Source organism: Sus scrofa, chromosome 2 (genome assembly GCF_054392235.1).
Source record: "Sus scrofa isolate SSC_HxYL_T2T_F1_AM1 chromosome 2, Sscrofa_HxYL_maternal_Yorkshire_Landrace_v2.0, whole genome shotgun sequence".
NCBI classification, from domain to species: domain Eukaryota; kingdom Metazoa; phylum Chordata; class Mammalia; order Artiodactyla; family Suidae; genus Sus; species Sus scrofa.
This window is the reverse complement of record NC_139384.1, coordinates 32,331,232-32,357,079: the sequence shown is the minus strand read 5'-3', so window position 1 is coordinate 32,357,079 and position 25,848 is coordinate 32,331,232. Positions and strand designations below refer to the sequence as shown.

General features: G+C 34.9%; 1 protein-coding gene across 1 annotated transcript in view; it reads left to right on the top strand.

Annotated features, from left to right (window-relative positions):
* Positions 1-25,848, top strand: part of ELP4 (elongator acetyltransferase complex subunit 4) — a 226,732-nt gene that overhangs the window by 15,157 nt on the left and 185,727 nt on the right. Inside the window, exon 3 of the mRNA XM_003122892.7 lies at positions 10,320-10,441. Coding sequence (XP_003122940.4) covers positions 10,320-10,441 — 122 coding nt within the window. The remainder of the gene's footprint in view (positions 1-10,319; positions 10,442-25,848) is intronic.

Genomic DNA, 25,848 nt, shown 5'->3' with positions numbered 1-25,848 from the left:
ACTTTAAAAGGAAAACAATAATTGTGTATACTGCTTTTAACAGGTATTTTTATTTGTAATTGTTATACTTTTAATTATTACACTGCTTTTAACAGCTATTTTTATTTTTGCACATAAACTTTGTTCTTTGGCCACAACCATGCAGAGCCCATAGATCAAGCTAAAAAGTTTAGTTCTTTCTCCTAAGAGGAATAAGAAACCACTGAAGGGTTTTAAGTAGAGAGGTGACATGATCAGGTTTGTGTTTTGAAAAGGTCACTGATAAATTGAAGGAGGATTATAGTGGATGCAAGGAAGTGAGTAAGAGGAAATTGAAGTCTTCTAGGCAGGAGTTGCTGGTAGCAAGGCTCAGGGGTTGATATTTGCATGGAGGGAAGTGAATACATTCTAGAAATACTTTGAAAACAAATTTAATAAGATTTTAGGCACGGGGAAAATGATGTGTTGGGGAGACAGAGAGACATATCAAGAGTAAATCCTGATTTTCTAAAAACTGAAAGAGGACCACATTTGATGGAGGAAAATAATGGGTAACTACGTTCCATTTTGGACATGTGAGATTTGAGACACTTTTGTGCTTCTATATTTAGTAGTCACAAAAGGGAGTTCCCATGTAGTGCAGTGGGTAAGGATCTAGTGTTGTCAAGGTAGCACCTCAGGTCACTGCTCTGGAGCAAGTTTGATTCCTGGCCTGGGAACTTCCACATGCCATGGGCTCGGCCAAAAAAAAAAAAAAAGTATTAAAAAAAATAGTAACAAGGGGAGTTTCCGTCGTGGCACAGTGGTTAATGAATCCGACTAGGAACCATGAGGTTGCGGGTTTAATACCTGGCCTCTATCCCTGGGTTAAACGATCCGGCGTTGCCATGAGGTGTGGTGTAGCTCGCAGACACGGCTCAGATCCCACGCTGCTGTGGCTCTGGCGTAGGCTGGTGTTTGCAGCTGCGATTCGACCCCTAGCCTGGGAACCTCCATATGCCGCGGGAGCGGCCGAAGAAATGGCAAAAAGACAAAAAAAAAAAAAAAAAAAAAAAAAAAAAAAAATATATATATATATATATATATATAGTAACAAAAGCTTGAAAGTAGCATGAAAAGTCTGTGGTAGGGGGATGACTAAATAAATAAAAGTACATAAATTTACTAGAATATTATGTGCTCTTAAATATCAGTTACAAGATTGTGACATGAGATTAAGTGAAGAAAAAGAATAAAATTCAGTAATAATTGTAACAGTGTAAGAGAACATCTACAGTAAAAATACTGAAAGGAATATAGCAGATTTTAGCAATAATTCTGAGTGTGATAGATGATGGTAAATTTTTAAAAATTTAAATTTTCTGTATTGTAAAAAATTAACCTTAGAAATTAAAATTTTTAGTATCAGATTTCTTTCTTACATCATTGATGTATAATGGCATTGGTTTATTTGGTCACTTGTGTAAATTGATTTAATAGTAATTATTTAAGATACAATAAATTCTTTTTTAAAAAACATGGCTTTCTTTTTTGTCCTAAAGTTGAATAGAGACAAAGTCTTAGCTGTACAAAATGAGTATTTTTTCCAGTGTCATAGCTGTATTAATCAGTGGGCAATGCTGGCCATCTCATCCACATTTGTCTGTTGACTTTTCCACCTTTGGCTTTAAACCATGTAGAATCATTGAAAGCATTATCCTTTTCCCTTTGCACACACAAACATTCATAAAGTGCTCCTAAATCCTTATCAAGCCTATTTTGTGTCTTTTGGATGTAGAGATTTTAACTTTGTATTAAAAAAAGGTACTATTAGGAGTTCCCGTCGTGGCGCAGTGGTTAATGAATCCTTAATGAATCCGACTAGGAACCATGAAGTTGCGGGTTCGGTCCCTGCCCTTGCTCAGTGGGTTAACGATCCGGCGTTGCCGTGAGCTGTGGTATAGGTGGCAGATGCGGCTCAGATCCTGCGTTGCTGTGGCTCTGGCATAGGCCGGTGGCTACAGCTCAGATTCTACCCCTAGCCTGGGAATCTCCATATGCCGTGGGAGCGGCCTAAGAAATAGCAAAAAGACCAAAAAAAAAAAAAAAAAAAAAAAAAAGGTAGTATTAAAGTACTGGCTATGTTCTCTGATATATAAAATTAAACTTCATGTAAATCTATTTTATACTTTTATTGTGGATTTGCTCTAAGATACTGTGTTGACAAGGTTTATAGACAAGTTACCATGTGGTATTTTAGTTACATACACCTTAGGAAATTGTTTTGGTAAACCAGCTTTATTGAATAATGATTTACATACAATAAAATATACCCACTTTAAGTGCATATTTTAGTGAGTTTTTACAAATGTATATACTCATATAAGCACCTCACCAGTCAAGATAGAAAACGCTTTCATCATCCTCTCAAAATTTCTTCATGCCTAAAATATTTCCTGATCCCAGCTACCTAATGTCTCCTTTCTATCACTAGAGTTTAGTTTTGCTCTCTCTAGAATATCACACAAAGGCAGTCATACCCTACGTACTTTTCTGTGTCTGGCTTTTTTCATTTAGCTTAATGTTTTTGAGATTCATTCATGTTGTTACGTGTATTTCTTTTGTTGTTGAGTGTTATTTCATGTGTGAATGTACCATTTGTTTTTAATTCACTGGTTGGTAAACATTTATGTCGTTTCCAGTTTTGGGCTGTTAGAAAAAAGCTGCCATAAACATTTTGTATAAATCTATGTATAGACATGTCTTTTCCTCTCTCCTGGGTAAATAAGCAGGAGTAGAATTGCTGGTTCTTATGAGTGCATGTTTAACTTTATCAGAAACTGCCAAACTATTTTCCAAGTTTACTATTTTACACTGCTGCTAGCAATGTAGGAACATTTTATTTACTCTGCATCCTTGTCAATACTTGGTATTTTATTTTTCTTTCAGCTATTCTGGTAGGAATGTAGTGGATTCTCACAGTGTTTATAATTTGCATTTTTTGATGTTTAGTCCCAATGATATCTTTTAATATGTTGTTGATCATTCATATATCTTCTTATGAAGAGCATATTGAAACCTTTTGCTCATTTTTATGTTGGTTAGTTTGTCTTGTTGAATCATAAGAGTTTTTAATATATTTACTGGATACCGTTTCCCTATCAAATACAGGTATTGCAAATATTTTCTCTCTGTAGCTTGGCTTTTTATCTTCTTATTGGTGTCTTTTTTTTTTTTTTTTTTGTCTTTTTGCTATTTCTTTGGGTCACTCCCACGGCACATGGAGGTTCCCAGGCTAGGGGTCCAATCGGAACTGCAGCCCCCGGCCTACGCCAGAGCCACAGCAACACGGGATCCGAGCCGCGTCTGCAACCTATACCACAGCTTAGGCAACGCCGGATCCTTAACCCACTGAGCAAGGGCAGGGATCGAACCGGCAACCTCATGGTTCCTAGTCGGATTCATTAACCACGGCGCCACGACGGGAACTCCTGGTGTCTTTTCAAAAGCAAATATTTAAAAATTTTATGAACTTATGGGGTTTTTTTTGTTTGGTTTTTTTGTTTGTTTGTTTGTTTGCTTTTCAGGGCCACACCCATGGCATATGGAGGTTCCCAGGCCAGGGGTCTAATCAGAGCTGTAGCTGCCTGCCATGGCCACAGCCACAGCAATGCCAGATCTAAGCTGCATCTGTGACCTACACTACAGCTCACAGCAACACCGAATCCTTAACCCACTGAGCTAGGCCAGGGATTGAACCCACAACCTCATGGTTTCTAGTTGGATTCGTTTCCCCTGTGCCACAACAGGAACTCCATGAACTTCTGTTTAAATATTTTTTCTATTCTGGTTTATGCGTCCCTGTCTTATCTAAGAAATCTTTGTCTACTCCAAGGTTGCAAAGAGTTTCCCTCTGTTTTCTTCTAATAATTTTATTGTTTCAGCTTTATGTTTAGTTTTGTGATCCATTTCAAAGTAATATTTATTTGAGTATGAGGTAAAGATTTTTTAGCTTTTTAAAAATTGAGGTATAGTCAACTTACAGTGTTCTGTTAGTTTCAGTTGTACAGCAAAGTGATTCAGTTATACATATACATATATCCATTATCTTTCAGATTCCTTTCCCATATAGATTACTACAGAATACTGAGTAGTGTTCCCTGTGTTATACAGTGGGTCCTTGTTGTTTATTTATTTTATATATTGAAGTGTGTATCTGTTAATCCCGAACTCTTTTATACCTCCCCACCACATTTCCCCTTTGGTAACCATAAGTTTGTCTTTAAAGTCTGTGAATCTGTTTCTGTTTTATAAATTAGTTCATTTGTTTCTCATTTCTCTCTTCTTTTACATTGATCTATATTTCTATCCTTTTGCCAAATCCGCATTGCCTTGATTATTGTAGCTTTATATTAAGTCTTGAAATCAGAAGGTAAGACTACCGTGTTCTTTCTCAGATTCATTTGGTTACCTCTAACCTTTGGATTTCTATGTAAATTTGAGAATTAGCTTGTTAGTTCCCCCCAAAAAACTTACTGAGGCTTAAATTGAAATTCCGTTAGATACATAGATCAATTAGAAAAATTTGAATTTCCCATCCCATGATGATGATATATCACTCAATTTAGTTCTTTTTATACTTACTCTCAGAATGTTTTATACTTATCAATGAGGAGCTGGTTCATGCACATGTTCTGTTAAATTTATCCAAAGTATTTCATGGTTTGGGAATCAATTAAAATGGAATTTATAAAATTTCAGTTTCTAATATGTGTTAACCCCTACTCTCCACCCCTGGTAACTATAAGTCTGATCTCTTTTTCTGTAAGTTTGTTTGTTTGTTTGTTTGTTTGTTTTTGAAGTATAATATTGATCTATAACACTATATGAGTTCCTGTTATACAGCATAGTGATTCATTATTTCTGTACATTTCTAGTTACTCCTGTCACCATACAAAGATATTATGTAATTATTGACTATAGTACATTTCATACCCATGACTTATTTATTTTGTAACTGGAAGTTTGTACCTCTTAATCTCCCTTGGCTCTTTCTTTTCTCCCTCTACACTTCCTCTTCTGGCAACCAGTTTTTTCTCTCTGTAGCTATAACTCTGTTTCTGTTTTATGTTTTTTCATTTGTGTTTTTTGTTTTTTAGATTCCACATATAAGTGAACTCATACAGTATTTGTCTTCCTCTGTCTGACTTATTTCACTTAGCATAACACCCTCTAGGTCGATCCATGTTGTTCGAAATGGCAAGATTTCATTCTTTTTTATATGCCATCATATATGCATATGTATGTGTATTATATATGTATATATGTGTAAGTATGTATATGTATGCATATGTATATATATGTACACACACACACGCACATCATCTTTATCCATTCATCTATTGATGAACACTTACGTTGCTTCCATATCTTGGCTATTGTAATGCTACAGTGAACATAGGGGTACTCGTATCTTTTCAAATTAATGTTCTTATTTTCTGAAGATATATACCTAGGAGTGGAATAATTGGATCACATGTTAGTTTTTAATTTTGTGAGGAACTTCCATACTTTTTTCCATAATGGCCACACCAGTTTACCTTCTCACCCGTAATGCTCAAAGTTCCCTTTCCTCACATCCTCACCGACACTTGTTGTATGTTATCTTTTTGATAATAACCACTTTGACTGTTTTGAGATAATTTCTCATTGTGGTTTTGATTTGCATTTCTCTGATGATTAGTGATGATGAGCATCTTTTATGGGCCTACTGGGATGGTTTTTTTAAAGTCTGTCTGGTTTATGATTCCAAGTAATAATGGGTATGTAAAGTGAGTTGGGAATTTTTTCCTATTTTTTTTCTGAGTTTGTTTAGGATTAGTATTTTTTCCTTAAATATTTCATTGAATTTTTTTTTTTCTAGGACCGCACCTGTGGCATATGGAAATTCCTAGGCTAGGGGTTGAATCACAGCTGCAGCTGTCAGCCTATGCCAAAGCCACAATGGTAACTCCAAGCTTTTAATTATTTTGACCCCACTGCTGAAACCTGATGAGGAATTCAAAATCGCACACGGCATTAAATGACATTTATTGTTCCATAATCTTGAGACTCAAAAAGGAATGCTAAATAGAAAAACAAAAATTCAATCGAGAGATCATTCCCAATTTTTATAATTTGCAACTCTTCTCTTTTTTCTTGGTTACCTTGTATTGAGGTTTATCAGTTTTATCCCTCTTTTTTGGTCCAGTTTTGCTTTAATTGATTTTACCTCTTTATTTTTTTGTGTTGGTTTTGTTTACATGCTATATGAAGTTACCTGTCTAGCTTTTTTTTTTTTTTTAATTTTCCCACTGTACAGCAAGGGGGTCAGGTTATCCTTACATGTATACATTACAATTACAGTTTTTCCCCCACCCTTTCTTCTGTTGCAACATGAGTATCTAGACATAGTTCTCAATGCTATTCAGCAGGATCTCCTTGTAAATCTATTCTAAGTTGTGTCTGATAAGCCCAAGCTCCCAATCCCTCCCACTCCCTCCCCTTCCCATCAGGCAGCCACAAGTCTCTTCTCCAAGTCCATGATTTTCTTTTCTGAGGAGATGTCATTTGTGCTGGATATTAGATTCCAGTTATAAGTGATATCATATGGTATTTGTCTTTGTCTTTCTGGCTCATTTCACTCAGGATGAGATTCTCTAGTTCCATCCATGTTGCTGCAAATGGCATTATGTCATTCTTTTTTATGGCTGAGTAGTATTCCATTGTGTATATATACCACATCTTCCGAATCCAATCCTCTGTCGATGGACATTTGGGTTGTTTCCATGTGCTGGCTATTGTGAATAGTGCTGCAATGAACATGCGGGTGCATGTGGCTCTTTTAAGTAGAGTTTTGTCCGGATAGATGCCCAAGAGTGGGATTGCGGGGTCATATGGAAGTTCTATGTATAGATTTCTAAGGTATCTCCAAACTGTTCTCCATAGTGGCTGTACCAGTTGACATTCCCACCAACAGTGCAGGAGGGTTCCCTTTTCTCCACAGCCCCTCCAGCACTTGTTCTTTGTGGATTTATGAATGATGGCCATTCTGACTGGTGTGAGGTGGTATCTCATGGTAGTTTTGATTTGCATTTCTCTTATAATCAATGAGGTTGAGCATTTTTTCATGTGTTTGCTGGCCATCTGTATATCTTCTTTGGAGAAATGTCTATTCAGGTCTTTTGCCCATTTTTGCATTGGTTGATTGACTTTTTTGCTGTTGAGTTATATAAGTTGCTTATATATTCTAGAGATTAAGCCCTTGTCAGTTGCATCATTTGAAACTATTTTCTCCCATTCTGTAAGTTGTCTTTTTGTTTTCTTTTGGGTTTCCTTTGCTGTGCAAAAGCTTTTCAGTTTGATGAGGTCCCATGGGTTTATTTTTGCTCTAATTTCTATTGCTTTGGGATGTCTAGCTTTTTTAAATGAAAAGTTAGCTCATTAATTTGACCTATTTTTTTTTCTGATTAGAATTTAAAGCTATAAATTTTCTTCTAAAGTCTGTTTTACTTATTCCCCCCAATCTTTTCATATGTGTATTTCTATAATCATTTAGTTCAAAATATCTTCTATTTTTTTTAATTAATTTTTGATCAGTTGCTAGTTAGAAAGTTTTCCTTTGATTTTCAGATATTGGGAGTTTTTCTAGATTTCTTATTGTCATTGAATTCTAATTGAATTCCATTATAGTTTGAGAACATACTCTTAAGATTTTAAAGTTTTCAAATATATTAGGACTTATTTTTTGGATTAGCATATGGTTTATCTTGGTGTACATTCCAGAATATATATTCTGCAACTATATATAGAGAGAGATTAAAGTGGCTGATGAGGTTGCTCACATTTTCTATTTTCCTAATGATCTTTGTTTTTATTAAGAAATATGTGGTTAAAATCTCCAAAGATAATTTTCTTTCTTTCCTTAGCTCTGTCAATTTTGCTTTAAGCAGCTGGATTCTTTTCAGAAATTTAAAGAAAAAATTTTATTCACAGACATACATATATATATATATATATATATATATATATATACACACACACACACACACACACAAATACTTAGACAATTGGCGTTTTATAATTTCTCATATATTTTTATTATTTATATTTTAGTCCTTCTTGTAAATACATGTTACGGTATTGTGTCATTTTCCTTTAGCTTATTAAAAGTGTGCTGTAGTACAAATCTGCTGTCCATAAATTCTCCCATTTTTTGTTTATCTAAAAATATTTCACCTCATTTTTTGAATGTTTTGCCCATTTACAAATTTTGGTTAAGTTGGGGTTTTTTCCCCCTACAATTTGAGTAATTACAGATAACATCTTCTAGCCCTCATTATTTCCCATGAGAAATCAGTTGTTAATTGTATCATTGGACCCCTGTATGTCACACATCATTTTCCCTTACTGCTTCCAAGATTTACTCTGTATCATTGGGATTTAGCAATTTAACTATGATGTTTTTAGATTTGGTTTTCTTCCCCTTTATCTTAGTAGAGGTTTCTTGGGCTTCTTGGATCTGTAACTGAGTATTTTCATCAAATTTGGGGATTTGGCCATCGCTTCTTTAAATATTATTTATGTTTTTTTCTGTCTCAATGTTTAGAACTTCAGTTAAACTTTGTTGCACTGTTTGGTATTGTTCCACATGTCTCTGAGTTTCTAATCAATTTTCTTAAATTTTTTTTTTTTTCCATTCTTCACACTGCATAATTTCTGTTGATCTTCCTCAGGTTTACTGATTACTTTTTTCCTTCCTCCATCTCCGTTGTGAGATCTTCAAGTGAATTTTTCATTTTGGGAATCATGGTTTTAAACTTTAAATTTTCTATCGTGTTCATTTTCATATTTTCATTTTTCTGTTGATATTCCTTTTCTGTCTCCATATTGGTACAGTACTTCCTTTAATACTTTGAATGTATTTTATTTAATTTTTAAACATTATTTTCTTCATTGAACATATTTACAATAGCTGCCTTGAAATCTTTTTAAGTTCAACTTTTTGAGTCCATTTGGAGTATGTTTCTATAGGTTATGTTTTCCTTAGTATGAGTCAGGTTTAGTAATTTTTGGTTGAAATTTGCTCTTTATAAAGAATGCATTCTAGTGATTCTGGATTCCTTTAAGTTTTCCTGAGGATTTCTTGTTTTTGTTTTAATACACAGTTAACTTGCCTGCTCTTAAATTATTGGGGAGGGGAGTGAACAATCATCTCTTGAATTGAAGTATAGTTAATTTATAATGTATACTGTATATACAGTGTTGAATATATATATATATTCTTTTTCAATTTTTTCTCCATTATAAGTTATTCCAATATATTGGATATAGTTACCTATGCTATATACAGTAGGAACTTGTTTTGTCTTAAATTATTAACTCTTACTTCATTATACAATGTGGCAGATAATATCTCATCTCAATTTGTTCAGCTTTCAGATGTTGCTTTTTTAGCTTGGTCGCACAGGGGTTGTCCCCTGCAATCACACGTTTAGCTGAGAGCCAAATATTTCTATAGAATTTATGCTCAGATTTTCGAACTTGCACTTTCTGTGGTTCTCAGCCCTCAGTCCTCTCCTCTGGCACAACAAATTAATTAGATTTCAATTTTCTATAGTACACAATTCTGCTCTCAAACTAGGAAATACGTATTTCAAAGGAGCAGCAAATCTACAAATCTCACATAATTCAGTTATGTCTTTCAGCTTTATCCTGTTCTATCTTTCCTGCTTGCTGTCTCTTCCTCCCACTCATGCATAGCTTAGTTAGTGGTCAACCAGGGATTTTGGCACTGTTGATAAACTTTTTGGAGCTCTTTTACTTCCATGATATTTCCCCTAAACATTCAGCTGTTTTGACAACACTGAACTCTCTATTCTGCCACCTCTGGCTGTAAAGGATATGATTTAATGCTGCCAGAGCTAAGGATGTTAGGAACACTCTTAGGCCAAAACGCACAAACTTGAAATTCTTAACATGAACTCTTAACAAGAACCATGTCAATGATCAATGTCTTTCTTAGCAAAGAAAAAAAAATCTATGATTTATTCATATAATCATATATAATATTCTAAATTTTGTGGATATCAGAGGTGATGTAGTAGATAGAGAATGATTTTGGAACCAGAAAGACTCTGTTAAAAGTACCTACTGCCCACTGACCATCTAGATAAGTATCTTAGCTTATCTAATTGTACCTTAGGAAGACATAATTAATTGCGCTGCCTCATATGCTTGTTTTAAGGAGAAAACATAAAAACATCTGACTGTGCTTGGAATATGGTAGGATTCTGACTGAATTTTTTTTCTTTTTTTTACAGAGGAGGATAAATACAATATTTATTCTCCTTTACTCTTTAAGTATTTCCTGGCAGAAGGAATTGTCAATGGACATACTCTGTTGGTTGCATCTGCAAAAGAAGACCCTGCTGACATTTTACAGGTATAGAATATACTAATTCAATATTGCACTTTGAACATTTCATGAAAAAAATATTATTTTTATATATGTAAACAAAATATATATTTGAGTATATAGAAAGTATATTTAAATGCATTAATTGGACCACATATATTATTTTTTCTTTCTTTTTTTTTGGAGGGGGGTGCTTTTTAGGGCTGCAGATGTGGCATATGGAAGTTCACAGGCTAGGGGTTGAATTGGAGCTACAGCTGCTGGCCTACACCACAACTCATGGCAATGCCGGATTCTTAACATCCTGAGCAAGGCCAGGGATCAAACCCATGTCCCCCTGGATCCCAGTCAGGTTCATTACCACTGAGCCATGAGAGGAATTCCCTTGTATTTTTTCTCTTAAAGAAAATTATCAGGTTTATTTGGACATATAATCTCATCTTTAAATTAGTGTCCTGGGACAATTTTTAACAATTTCTAAATTTTTTAAGTTTTATCAAAGTAAGGAAATACTAATGAGCTATTAAAAATAAAATACCATTGTCATTTTTCTATGACAAAGCACAAAAAGTATTATTTTTAATATATACATGTTTAACGTGGTCCAGTTAGTATTCACACATTTAAAATAGACTGGATAGGGGAGTTCCCGTTGTGGTGCAGTGGTTAACGAATCCGACTAGGAACTATGAGGTTGCGGGTTTGGTCCCTGCCCTTGCTCAGTGGGTTAACGATCCGGCGTTGCCGTGAGCTGTGGTGTAGGTTGCAGACGTGGCTCGGATCCCGCGTTGCTGTGGCTCTGGCGTAGGCCGGAGACTACAGCTCCGATTCGACCCCTAGCCTGGGAACCTCCATATGCCACGGAGCGGCCCAAGAAATAGCAAAAAGACAAAAAAAATAAATAAATAAAAAATAAATAAAGTAGACTGGATAAGAAAATTATGGCTGATAAAATTTTAATTATGGATATTCTTCATAACATTAGCACATAGACAAAGTTTTTAACTTCTCCGAAAAAATAAACAAAATATTTATGTAATTTAAAATGAGATGCTGAATACTAATATAGGTAAGTAGTATTTTCTCCTCTATAAGAATAGGTATAGGTACTATGTATTTTCTGTGTAACATTCAGTTGGGATTTCATTGCACCCAACTGAGAGTTGTAGGGAAAACTTATTTGTATCAAAAGGTCCAAAAATAAATGACCAAAACCCAAGGCATTAACAGTGTTTAGAGATGCAATGGGGGTGGAGGGGTTGCTATAATTCTTAGTTTTAATTTTAAGAGGTATGATTGGGGATTTCTGAAACATATAGCCAAGGCAAATATTGCTGGTACAAGAAAAGGGAAAAGACAATCTTCTAGACCATAATTATCTTAAAACTGTGTATAACTAAAAGACAAGTAAAGGATAAAAAGCCCCATCAGCTGCCTAAGATATATTATATAACCACCCAGCAATTTATCCATCATCCTTTTAAAACATATTCATGCCTATTGTAGTCAAAGCTCCTTTAGGAAGTCAGCATTAAGATGTAACACTGAAAAATTACACCCCTTAGAAAAGCCTATAGAACAATATACATGATGTTGTTAAGGCTTTTAAAAACACATATGGTAAGTATTTTTCAGTTAACTTTTTATATAAAAGAATTTTCTTGATCATTTCAAATATAGCTATGTGTATTCTCCATGAAAACTTTCTGTGGAATGTTTCCTAATATAGCAAAATTACATTTTAATGTTAAAATATTTAAACATTTATCATAGTCTGATTCTTTTTTATCAAATAAAAATTATATACACACATGCTCACCTAAACTTTTTTTATTTTTTTGGCTTGTGAAAGTTCCTGGGCCCAGCATCAAACATTTGTCACAGCTGCAACCCCAGCTGCTGCAGTAACAATGCCGGATCCTTAACCCACTGTGCCACAAGGGAACTCCCTCAAAACATTTCTTAAGAAATTAAAAATGCTAAGATTTCTCTACTATATTCTTTTTTAGTTGTTAACAATATGATGTTATGTTAATTTAACAATATGATGTTATGTGTTAATACATAGAATTAAATAAAGTAAATTTTCAGACATAAATATAAAAGCTATTTCGTATTTTATGAAGGTCAGTTTTAAAACTTAATTTGAATATTTTTCAGTGATGACATGCCAGGTAGGTAATATTCATTCAGGAAAAGATATCTAATATCTAGAACAGAGCGTTCATTCTTAACTTGTTGCATTAACTTTTTGAGTTCTCTGTTATATATACTATACACTGTGTAACATCAGTCACAGTTAGGGCAAAGTAGGGGGCTAGAATGCTTTTAAGGAGCTTCAAAGCTGTATTTTGTAATGCGTACCCAGGATAAGTACATGGTTACCAGCAGGATTGTCCTAACTACCTTGATGTTTACTAAAGGCTTACAGCATATATTTTTTAACATCAAACATACCACTAAGTAAATAGTTCAAATTTAAAATCAATTATGGGAGTTACCACTGTGGTGCAACAGGGTCAGCGGCATCTCTGGAGCCCTGGGGTGCAGGCTCAATCCCAGGCCCAACACAGTGGGTTGAGGATCTGGCATTGCCACAGCTGCAGCATAGGTCACAACTGTGGCTGGGATCTGGTCCCTGGCCCATGAATTCTATGTGTGACAGTGTGGCTGCAAAGAAAAAAAGATAAAGAAGATAATCAATTGTGATGAAACTCCCCATGTTTATTTACTATCGAGAAAATCTTTAACTCAGAGTGAATGCTTTATAACCCATAAATCATGGAATAAGTTTCAATTCATTAAAATAAACCACATCGGAATTCCCGGCGTGGCTCAGTGGTTAACGAATCTGATTAGGAACCATGATGTTGCGGGTTCAATCCCAGGCCTCGCCCAGTGTGTTAAGGGTCCAGCGTTCCCCTGAGCTGTGGTGTAGGTTGCAGACGCGGCTTGGATCCCGTGTTGCTGTGGCTGTGGTGTAGGCAGGCAGCTACAGCTCTGATTAGACCCCTAGCCTGGGAATCCCCATATGCCGTGGGAGCAGCCCAAGAAATGGCAAAAAGACAAAAAAATAAAAAATAAAGAAAGAAATAAACCATATCATATTTGATGAATTAATATAGTAATAACTTAGTAACAGAGTAATGCAGTATGAAAATTTAATCTAACATCTTTAGAAATCTTTTACATGGACTTTAAATCTATAATGATATTTTAATAATTTGAAAGCATTATTTTAAATCCCCAAATATCAGCCTTTTACCCCAATGTTGAACTCATTTGTTAATCTCTTATTCATTGTACCTTGTATCTTTTCCTTTATTTGATTCCTTGGTTTTAATTGAGACCAGATATTAGTGCATTTAGAATGAAATGAAGCAGCATTATTTGCTAAATAATATAAAGTTTGAGTTACTATTTAAAAAGTTTCTTTTCATTGTGTCAGTTTGATGTGAAGATTAAGTCTTTGGCATCCATCTGCTGTTTATTGATCATGGAACAAGAGTTAGAAATTTAGAGGGTGGTCAGTTGTTTGCTCTTCGTGCATTGTAGTACAGTCTGATCTTTTGTACACAGAATACAAAAATGTTCAAATCCAACTAATGTTTTCCTTTAGTGCAAAAATTGAAACAGCTGTTAAGAATGAAGTTAAAGAAACATATTTTTAAACATTTTAAAAATTGTAATTATCTCCAAAGTTATAGTTTTATGATTCAGAACAAAAGCAATACATCATGTTATAATTAAAAATTATTTATGACCCTTCTGTACTCCACTTTGCAAGCTTTATGCATGCTGAGTATCTTGTACATTTTCCCCCACACTTACACTTTTTCTAGCCTATATAATATTTAATGTATTTATATCAAAACTGTTTTATCACTGTATATCTTTTGTCATAATATGCAAATATCAAAAGACTTTTGAAGGCAGAGCTGTAATCAGAATATGTTCCCTTCATTTCTTTGTCAACATTTTATTTGTTCAGAAAATTATCGGGCTATCTATAAGCTTTTCAGAGCTTACATCTCTGAAGTGCTAGTTGAGCCGGAAATTTGCTGTTTGACCCCAGGGTTTCATTCTTTTTTCTCCCCCTAGCTACTTGTGAGAGCTTATTTAAAATTCTGAGTTCTCCCCTGGCAGCCACAGTTAGAGCTTCTTTGGCAAACTCAAAAGACTGAGAAAAAACATGCAGAGTCTCAGTACTGCTTCCAGTGACCTACATTTGTAGCCAGTTTTTAAAAGATGGCATGTGCCTTATTTTCCAATGAGGAAATGAAAGATAAGATGAAAATATAAAGGAAGTTAAACCCACCTCTCTGTCACCAGCTAGTGAGAACATTTTGATATACCATTAAAATAAACACACATTGGCACTAATGTTTTTTCATCAGTCAACAAAAGAAAAGAATTTTGCATGCAGAAAAGTAGCCTAAGTTGTACAGCAAAAATGCCATACCCTAATAGGATATTTATCCTCAAGAAGATGAAATATACTTGGGTTCCGAGCTTAGATTTTAATTTCTGTGTTGCTTCTTAATTAGCTGAAAGATCTTGCACAAGGCCCCTAACCTTTCACATCAAGATAGGGATGATACCCTGCCTACCTTATTCCAGAGTTAAAAATTAAAAATGACATATCTGGAGCTTTCTAAATCTTAAAACAGTTATCCCAGGCCTCACATTTACTATCACAAATTTTATTTTGAACCCATAAAATAGTGAATGGTTGTGAATACTTAATGGTCATGGGTGTGCTCAAAAGAAACGTTAAAAATCTTAGAGCTGTTATATAGCACTTTTATCATTCTTGGAAAAGAAGCCAAAGTCAGAGTTAGAAATATTAGAAATGGAATTCAGGGGAACTCCCTGGTAGTCTAGTGGTTAGGATTCAGTGCTTTCACTGCTGCGGCCAGGTTCTAGGAGCTGAGATCCACATCAAGTTGTATACCATGGCCAAAAAGAAAGAATGAAAGAAATAGAGTTCATTTTAATTTAGTTTTTCTGAAAAAGTATTCAAAAGAGAAAGTATTTAATCCTTTTGGGAGGGATAAATGACTTCAATTTTAAAAACCAGAGCCATTCAAACTAAAAGATAATACTTTTTCATCAGCCCCCCAAATTAACAAATTGTCCTATTTAATGAAACATTAAAGGATACCATGAAAGGAGAAAGACAGCATACCATCAAGGGTCATAGATTAAACAAGTATGAAGATATATAATGTGGGAGTTCCCGTCGTGGCGCAGTGGTTAACGAATCCGACTAGGAACCATGAGGTTGCGGGATCGGTCCCTGCCCTTGCTCAGTGGGTTAACGATCTGGCGTTGCCTAAGCTGTGGTGTAGGTCGCAGACGCGGCTCGGATCCCGCGTTGCTGTGGCTCTGGCGTAGGCCGGGGGTTGCAGCTCCGATTCGACCCCTAGCCTGGGAACCTCCATATGCCGCAGGAGCAGCCCAAGAAATAGCAAAAAGACCAAAAAAAAAAAAAAAAAAAAAAAGATATATAATGTACAAAAGGATAGAACTACTGTTTAAAACCCACAAAAAGGTAAGGCTATTTCTTCAGCTACTATTGGGGCAATTCTTTCAGTGGCCAGGGTTTCTTTTTTGAAATTTTAAGTTTTGTGGACCAGAAACTAACAGGCAGTTGCAGAAAAGAGCCTTAGTTCCTCACATCCATCTTTTCATATTATGGTATATTAATAAAATCAGAGACACTTGGACTGTGCATATTGATTTTGTGAAATAGTCTCACTACAACTTGTATGTGCATACATGTGTGTCTAAAAATCTGTGGTAGATTTCAAAAACAGGATAGATAGTATTAAAATGAAGACTTAGTTGGAAGTCAAAAATAGATCTGAAACTATGAAGTGAAGCTTCTTACCTTTACACTTCTTAAAACAGCAGGGTGCTATAGAATTGAAGAAATGTATTTTATTCTCTTACCCAGTTACCTCTACTTCTCTATAGTCAATGAGAAAAAAGAAACATTGTTCTACTAACACCAAATTACTACAGAAAATAATTTTCAGGTTTTTTGTTTTTTGGTTTTTTTTTGTCTTTTTAGGGCCGCACCCGCTGCATATGGAGGTTCCCAGGATAGGGGTCAAATCGGAGCTGTTTCTGCCAGCCTACACTACAGCCACAGCAGCGCCAGATCCGAGCCATGTCTGTGACCTACACCACAGCTCACAGCAATGCCAGATCCTTAACCCACTGAGCGGGGCCAGGGATCGAACGTGCAACCTCATGGTTCCTAGTCAGATTCATTAACCACTGAGCCATGACAGGAACTCCTCAAATTTAATAAAAATAAAGTGATACCCAGTTTCATTTGGTACCTTACAATACCTTTGGATTTTTGTGACATTTTTCATAAGCTGGGTTTTTTCTGGAAAAATAAAAAATACATGGCATCGAACACTCGTGTGTTCCTAAGCTAGGAATTTAACTTATCATCATCTCTTAAATGAAGAGAATGCCTGATTCCATTCCTAATTGAGATTTCTTTGACGACAGATATCCATAAAACTTTAGAATACTTACTTTCCTACAATGTGAAAATGCTGTGACCTCAACTTAATACTTAATTGCTAGATTTTGGTCACGATTTTAACTTTTTATTTTATTTTTGATAGGCAAGAAATAGATTTATTAAGATAGGACTCTTGTGAGAGATGAAGCAGTCAGTCAAAGAGGCTCTGCCTTAACTTTTGAAATAATTGTAAATATTTAGTTGCATCATGTTTTTAGAAATTACACTAAATGAAGTCAGAAAGAGAAAGACAAATACCATATGATATCACTTATATGTGGAATTTAAACTGTGGCACAAATGAACATATCTACAAAACAGAAACAGACTCGCAGAGATAGAGAACAGACTTGTGGTTGCCAGTGGAGTAGGGGGGTGGAAGAGTGGGTTTAGTAGATGCAACCTGTTACATTAGAATGGATAAGCACTGAGGACTTACTGTATAGCACAGGAAACTGTATCTGTCTCTTGGTATAGACTATGTGGAAGATAACATAAGAAAATGAATGTGTATATATGTATGACTAGGTCAGTTTTCTGTACAGCAGAAATTGGCACAGCCTTGTAAATCAACTATAATAAAAGATTTTTAAATATTAAAAAAATTCCAGCATTAAGATCAAAAAGGAATTATTTTAGAGTTCCCTTTGTGGCTCAGCAGTTAACGAATCCAACCAGGATCCATGAGGATGTGGGTTCGATCCCTGGCCTTGCTCAGTGGGTTAAGGATCTGGCGATGCCGTGACCTATGGTAGCTGGCAGACATGGCTCGAATCTCACATTGCTGTGGCTGTGGTGTAGGCCGGCAGCTGCAGCCATGATTTGACCCCTAGCCTTATGCCACAGGTGCAGCCCTATAAAAACAAAAAACAAAAAACAAAAAAAAGAAAGAAAAAAGAGATTATTTTAGTTAGGTCACAATATTTAAAGGAATTTTATAGGAATGCTTTCCCAACATAATCCTTCTATGACAAGTAATTATTGTATAACCTGTTTGTTTAATGTAGATTTTCACATATCATGTTTTCTTAAAACAGGTTAATATACAAATATCTAAGTTGATGTGTTTAGGAAAATTGATAATATTTATATAGACCTCATGGAGACTTGTTCTTAACAGCTTGACTGTTCTGATTTTTTATATATGCAAGAAAATAATTATGGAAGCTAATATCAGAATTTTCCAAGAAACTCTCTTTAAATTCCTTTTATGTCAGTGCCATCTGCAAGCAGTATTGAAAGTATGTAGCTGCTTTGGTCAAGACTAGGAATGCTATATATGGTATTAGCAAGCATATTCTAGGGCCTCTATAAGGAATTTAAATTTGTTTACCTCATTTTCCCATTATCACTACTAGATTGCCGTTGATCTTAGGGATTAATACATGCCTTACTTGCTTTGAGATCCTGCTATGACTGATGCACTTAAAAATGTGATAGTTTAAAAAAAAAATATATATATATATATATATATTGCGGCATATGGAAGTTGCGGCATATGGAAGTTTCCAGGCTAGGGGTCCGATCAGAGCTACAGCCACAGGCCTACGCCACAGCCATAGCAATGGAGGATCCATGTTGCATCTGCAACCTACACCATAGCTCATGGCAACACTGTATCCTTAACCCACTGAGTGAAGCCAGGGATCGAACCCACATCCTCATGGATACTAATAGGGTTCGTTTCTGCTGAGCCGCAGCGGGAACTACCTAGTATTATTATTTTGCCGCCTCTTTTTTTTTTTTTTTTTTTTTTTTTTTTTCTTAATCTTAGTACAACTCTTTCCCTTCATTTCTTTTTTTGTTGTAATGATTTTTATTTTTTCCATCCTAGCTGGTTTACAGTGTTCTGTCAATTTCCTACTGTACAGCAAGGGGACCCAGTCACACACACGTATACATTTTTTTCTCACATTATCTGAATACTTCTTGTGCAGACCTCCATTTCCTGTTCTTCATGTTATCCTCCTTCCCTCTGTCTTAGTCAAGAAAATTGAGAGATTTTTTTTTCCTATCTCCTCAACACATTTCTGGTTTCCATGTTAAAGAGAAATGTGATAAGGCTCGAAGGAAAAATATTGAGAACACTGCTCGTATCCCAGTGGTTTAATTTTCTGTTTTTCAGATTAATATAGTTGATGTCGTTGCCAACTTACAAGCAACATTTTTGTCAGTAGCTTATCATTGAGTTTAGCTAAAATAACGTTGGTATTCTAATGTGAAAGTGTTTTTCACCTTTCTTGTAATATCAGTAATTTTGCCACCTTTTCGTTCAAGAAAAAAAATCTGAAATTTCACTAAGATGTTCCCTAATCTGTACTGCATTTAGTTTATAATATGAATGGAAACAGGTTAATTTATTAATTACTAATCTTAAAATCTATGAGTTTAAAAAACATTTTTAATGTAAAGTCAGCTATACTCCAGGACCTTCTGACTTACTCCATGCAATCTATATTTCTGAGTGCTTTTAACAATGAAAGTTGCTTCTCCTCCCTGTGCTTTTAAATATTTAAATGAAGATAGTTGTGGAGAACATATCTTTAATATATGAATATTCAGGTTAGATATTTGGAGTATGTTTATATTCAAATTATGATAATCAGTAAATCTTTGGATTTGTTTCTCTTTTCAACTTTCAGAGAATAAACAGTCCCTCCAAAATCCCTCGTAAATCAACAAAGTAATATCCTTACTGATACAATATAATATACTTACTGATACATGGATAATGCTTAAGTAGTATTAATTATACAGTTACCAAAACCTGGAAGGATCAAAAGATTTTATTTTTAAGAAGGATTTCTCATGCTGCATGGATTATGTTGCTACATAATAGCTCAGTAGTACTTCTGCTGAATTGTAAAATAGCTTAGAGAGGAGTACGATGCCCATAGTTGGTGTAATGCATTGGTAATTAAGAGGGTGGGAGGTTAAGCTTCATTAACTGCTGAGGGATTGTATCTTGGGTTTTATTATGCCCTAGAGAACATAAAAGGTGAGAAGGGTCAAACTGTTGGAATCAGATTTTGCTTGTGCATCTGCCAAAGCAAAGACCACAAAATAATATAGCAGTAAGCACTGAATAACATGAATTGAAAAGGAAAGCAATGTATTTACCACATCTTATATATATATGAGGATAAATGTTTCTGGTGAAAAAAATAAAACTTAAATACTGGAGTGTATTTTGGTATTGGAAGTTTGTAATAATTTGGTTTCATATAGATATTTTTGAGTAGAATAAGTAGTTGTTTTCGTCCAAAGGTACTGCCAATTTCTTTATTCTTGTTAATTTAATAATTTGATATATTTGATTAAAAGGCAAATTTTATACTTTACATACAGTCTTTGGATGGAACTTATGATGCCTGCTTTTTGTTTTTATATATGAACTTTGTTACCAGTGTATGGGGACTGTAAGCACCACATTACAAAAAGAACCAAAACTCTGATATATATTCTCTCTCTTAGGAAATAAGTATATAACGACAATACAATATACAATGCATTCTGTTTGTACACTGGGTTAGAAATCAAGACTAGGGATTTTCAGAAGTATGAAGGAGGATCCTGATGTGTGATTGACAGCTGTAATAGCAGCATATTAAAGGGCTTATTCTTAGCATTCTCTCAAAATAGACTTTTTATCAAAACATCAATTAAATTTTTTGTTTGATTAGATACAGACATTGCAATGAATTGTTAGGTTACAGACACAGTGATCATCTCTGATAGGGTCAGTGATTCACTGTGAGCAGAGTAGATGATGGCATACTTCAAAAATTTTAGAACTTACCAATATAACAACAATATAAACTCCTGCATATATTTCTGACTATTAGAAGACAAAACTACCAAAATATTTTCCCCAAAATCTCATTTCTTGATATATCTTTCAGTCATTCATTTTCGCTTGAATTCTGAATAGCAGTATTGAAACCATTTTAAGACAAAATTTTCATATAATGGATTTTTTTAAATAAGAGAATTATATAGGATGATCTGACACCATTACCTTAAGATGAGCTTTTTTTCTTCACAGTACTTAAAAACCACACTACTGAAGATTCTTAATTTATATGGACAAATTTTTAAATTTGTTATTTTTGTTCAGATTACTGGTTAAAAAAATGAAGAGCAACCAGGTGTTCCTATAGGTCTTAATTAGATAAAGTACTAGCATAAAATACCATTTATCTATACCATATTGAGATAAAACTTTGTCGTATATTGATGGAAAGCTTAAAAACAGAGATGCTAAAGGAATTTTGGCCCACTCATGAAAGACGTACCGTATTTTATGAAATCTAATACATCATCAATTTGTAAGATGCATCATTATTTTATGTACCACCAATACAAAACCACTACCAAATAAACTAGGGCAGAATGTTGTTTCTTTTTCACTTAGAATTTTTATTTAATCCTTTTTAAAAGAGTTTTCTTAAACATTTAAAAAAGTCATATCACACTTGTATATAAAAAGGCAAGCAAAATATGTAACATACATGAAACTTAAATTCATATTACTACTGTAATGAATCACCTTCTGATTCACATTGATAACACTTTTTTCACACCTCATATTTTTCATTTGATACTGTTCTCTACATCATCAAGAGTTCTGGTGATCCAGCATTTCTTAAAAGATGCTCCACTACTGCATACAGCTTTTATTATAGAACAATTACATCCATTGTGTATGAGTTGTTGCGGATGCTTTCTTGATTTTCTCAGGAAGTATCAATGGAAGTTTAAAAGAAAGCCAGGTTTCATAGTCTTCCTTAACTGAGCCTTATGTAAATTCTTGGCTAAAATGTTGAAGTATTACATTTGTCCATTTACACAACAGAAATAACACTAAGATTGTACAGAAGCAGACAATGATAACTTTGTGTCTGCTGCCCTGCTACCTGGCTGACAATTTAATAAAGTACTATCAATTATAAAATGCATCCTGATTTCAGAAATAGTACTATGTGAAGGAAAAAATTAGTTAGAATCAGTGAAATCCAGTAAACATATGCCTAATTTTTAATCTAGGTTCTGATGTGTTAGAATTACTCAGTTGTCACAAATCTTATTTGTCCTCACTCATTGTAAGGCCATCAATTTATTTATTTATTTGTTTGGGAAAGCTTTATTGTCTTATTTTATTTTTATTTTATTTTTTTACATATTTTTATTTTATTTTACTGTTTTACTTATTCATTTTTTTATATAATGATTTTTATTTTTTTTCCATTATAGCTGGTTTACAGTGTTCTGTCAATTTTCTACTGTACAGCATGGTAACCCAGTTATATGCCATTAATTTAAAAATAATTACCACTTTTAATGTATTGGTATTTCTTGGAAATACATCTGTGTCCCTATAAAATTGGAATTTAACCTGTGTTCCTTAGAATGTTTTTGTTGTTTTTTTTTTTTTTTTCTTTTTTAGGGTCATGCCTGTAGCATATGGAAGTTCCCAAGCTAGGGATCAAATCAGAGCTGCAGCTGTGGGCCTACACCACAGCCACAGCACTGCTGGATCTGAGCTGCATACTGTGACCTTCACCACAGCTCAGGGCAACGCTGGATTGTTAACCCACTGAGCGAGGCCAGGGATCAAATGCACCCATGTCCTCATGGATACTAGTTGGGTTTGTATCCCACTGAGCTACAATAGGAACTCCAAAATGTATTTCTTGATATGTGTTTCATTCAGCAGTATCACGTAAGTGTTATCTTGCTCATTTGAGAAGTATTTCACCAGGAGGAGAAATTATATTAATGGGAAAAAAAAGAATATCCTTTCTACTCTAATTAGGAAATACTAAAGCTGATAAATCAGGAACTGAACCGTTTGTTTGGTATAGGTTTTTCTGTGAAATACTAAAAATAAAATGAAACAATCCTGTCAGTAGTCAAGTTCTTCTAAGGACATGCTCTAGTCTTTTTTTTTTTTTTGGCTGTACTCACAGCATGTGGAAATTCCCAGGCCAGAGACTGAACCTGTACCACTACAGTGACAATTCCAGATCCTTAACCCCCTGCGTCACAAGGGAACTCTGCTTTTGTCTTTTAAAAGGTGGATAAATTTTCTATGCTGAAAGAAAATTAAGGAAATGTACCTTTGTTTTAAAAATCCATCAACCCTATTGAGGTAATCTTGATTAAGTCTGATAAGTATAGTTGTTTATAATTTATAAAATACATTTTTTTCCTCAGGAACTTTTGATTGCATTTGTAGTTGGAGACATATTTTTCATAACACATTTCAATTAAGAATTTTCAGAGATATACTTTATTATAAAAATATGGAGCCCCCATTGTGGCTTAGGTTAAGAACCCAACACAGATGGTAAAATAAAAAATAGATAATTTCCCTGAACTGAGAATTCTAGGTTTAATATCAGATTTCTTCATTCTTTGGTGATATTTTTTTCCTTGTCTTTTAAAATCCAGTGTTGCTGAAATAATGAAATTGATGTGGAGTCAACCTTATGCTCCCAGGCCCATTCACTCCAGGCTTGTGGTGAGAGGGGCAGCCCTAATGATCTCTAGATCAACTTTTGGGTCCTCCTTCCCTTTTCTTGAAGGATAAGCTCATGTTGGATGCCAAACAGCTCTGTGGTCTTGTGTAAAATCCAAGAATTCCTTAATTCCATCTTGCCTTCCATGGTCCTATACTTGCATTTAACATTCATAATTGTAGCATATACTTCAAAACTTTTCCAGTCTCTATTCATTTCCACGTTCCACAACCACATTTACATTCTTAAGTATTTGATGCAGCAGCATACCACTTCTTTTTTTTTTTTTTTTTTTTTTTGGCTTTTTGTCTTTTTAGGGCCATACCCGCAGCATATGGAGGTTCCCAGGCTAGGGGTCTAATCAGAGCTGTGGTCACCGGCCTATGCCACAGCCACTGCAATGCCAGATCCAAGCCACTTCTGTGACCTACCCCATGGCTCATGGCAAGGCCAGATCCTTAATCCACTGAGCAAGGCCAGGGGTCTAACCTGCAACCTCATGATTCCTAGTTGGATTCATTTCCGCTGAGCCACCGCAGGAACTCTGAATGTACCACTTCTTTATATTAAAATCTTAGTCACTTGGGCTACCCTAACAAAATATCAGATACAAGTGACTTAAACCACAGAAATTTAATTTCTCACAGCTCTGAAGGGTGGGAAGTCCAAGATCACAGTACATGTTATTCAATTTCCAGTGAGAGCTCTCTTTCTGACTTGTAAATGTCCACTTTTCCCCTAAAGGTATTATCTCCAAATACTATCATATTAAAGGGTTAGAGTTTGTTTATTTCCTGTAGATAGATTTATTTGTGCCATATATTACTTTCCAGGTCTGTGATATCATGTGGTATTTGTCTTTCTCTTTCTGACTTACTTTACTTAGTATGAAAGTCTCTGGTTGCATTATTTTGTTCTTTCTTATGGCTGAGTAATATTCCATTGTGTATATGTGCCACATCTTCTTAATCCAATCATCTATTGATGGACAAGTTATTTCCGTGTCTTTGGCTATTATGAATAGTGCTGCCATGAATAGAGAGGTACATGTATCTTTTTCAATGCAAGTTTTGTCTGGAAATATGCCCAAGAATAGGGTTGCTGGATCATATGGTTTCTCAGCTACAGGAAAGAAACTCATGGACATGGAGAACAGACTTGTGGTTGCCAAGGGAGGGCAGGAGGGAGTGGGATGGACTGGGAGTTTGGGGTTAGTAGATGCAAACTATTGCATTTGGAGTGGATAAGCAATGAGATCCTGCTGTATAGCATGGGGAACTATATCTAATCACTTGTGGTGGAACGTGATGGAATATAATGTGAGAAAAAAGAATGTATATATCTATATATATATGTAAATGTATATCAGAGTAACTTTGCTATACAGCAGAAATTGACAGAACATTGTAAGTCAACTATAATAAAAATTTTTGTTTTATTTTTTTATTTAATTTTTTTAAATTGTTATTTCCCCAATACAATTTTTTTTCTACTGTACAGCATGGTGACCCAGTTACACACACGTATACATTCTTTTTTCTCACATTTTCATACTCCATCATAAGTGACCACGTAGTTCCCAGTGCTACACAGCAGGATCTCATTGCTAATCCATTCCAAAGGCAATAGTTTGCACATATTAACTCCAAGCTCCCAATCCACCCCCCTCCCTTCACCTCCCCCTTGGCAACCACAAGCCTATTCTCCAAGTCCATGATTTTCTTTTCTATGGAAAAGTTTGTGCCATATATTAGATTCCAGATATAAGTGATATGATACGGTATTTGTCTTTCTCTTTCTGACTTATTTCATTCAGTATGAGAGTCTCTAGTTCCATCTATGTTGCCGCAAATGGCATTATCTTGTTCTTTTTTATGGCTGAGTAGTATTCCATCATGAAAAAATGCTCAACATCATTGATTATTAGAGAAATGCAAATCAAAACTACCACAAGATACCACCTCACACCAGTCAGAATGGCCATGATTAATAAGTCCACAAATAACAAATGCTGGAGGGGTGTAGAGAAAAGGGAACCCTCCTGCTCTGTTGGTGGGTATGTAACTTGGTACAACCACTATGGAGAACAGTATGGAGGCACCTTAGAAATCTATACATAAAACTACCATATGAACCACCAATCCCACTCTTGGGCATATGTATGGGCAAAAACTTTCCTTAAAAAAGACACATGCACTCACATGTTCATTGCAGCTCTATTCACAATAGCTAAACCCTGGAAACAACCCAAATGTCCATCAACAGATTATTGAATTAGGAAGATATGGTATATATACACAATAAAAAAATTTTTTAAAGAAAGAGTTAGGGGAGTTCCCATCGTGGCACAGTGGTTAACGAATCCTACT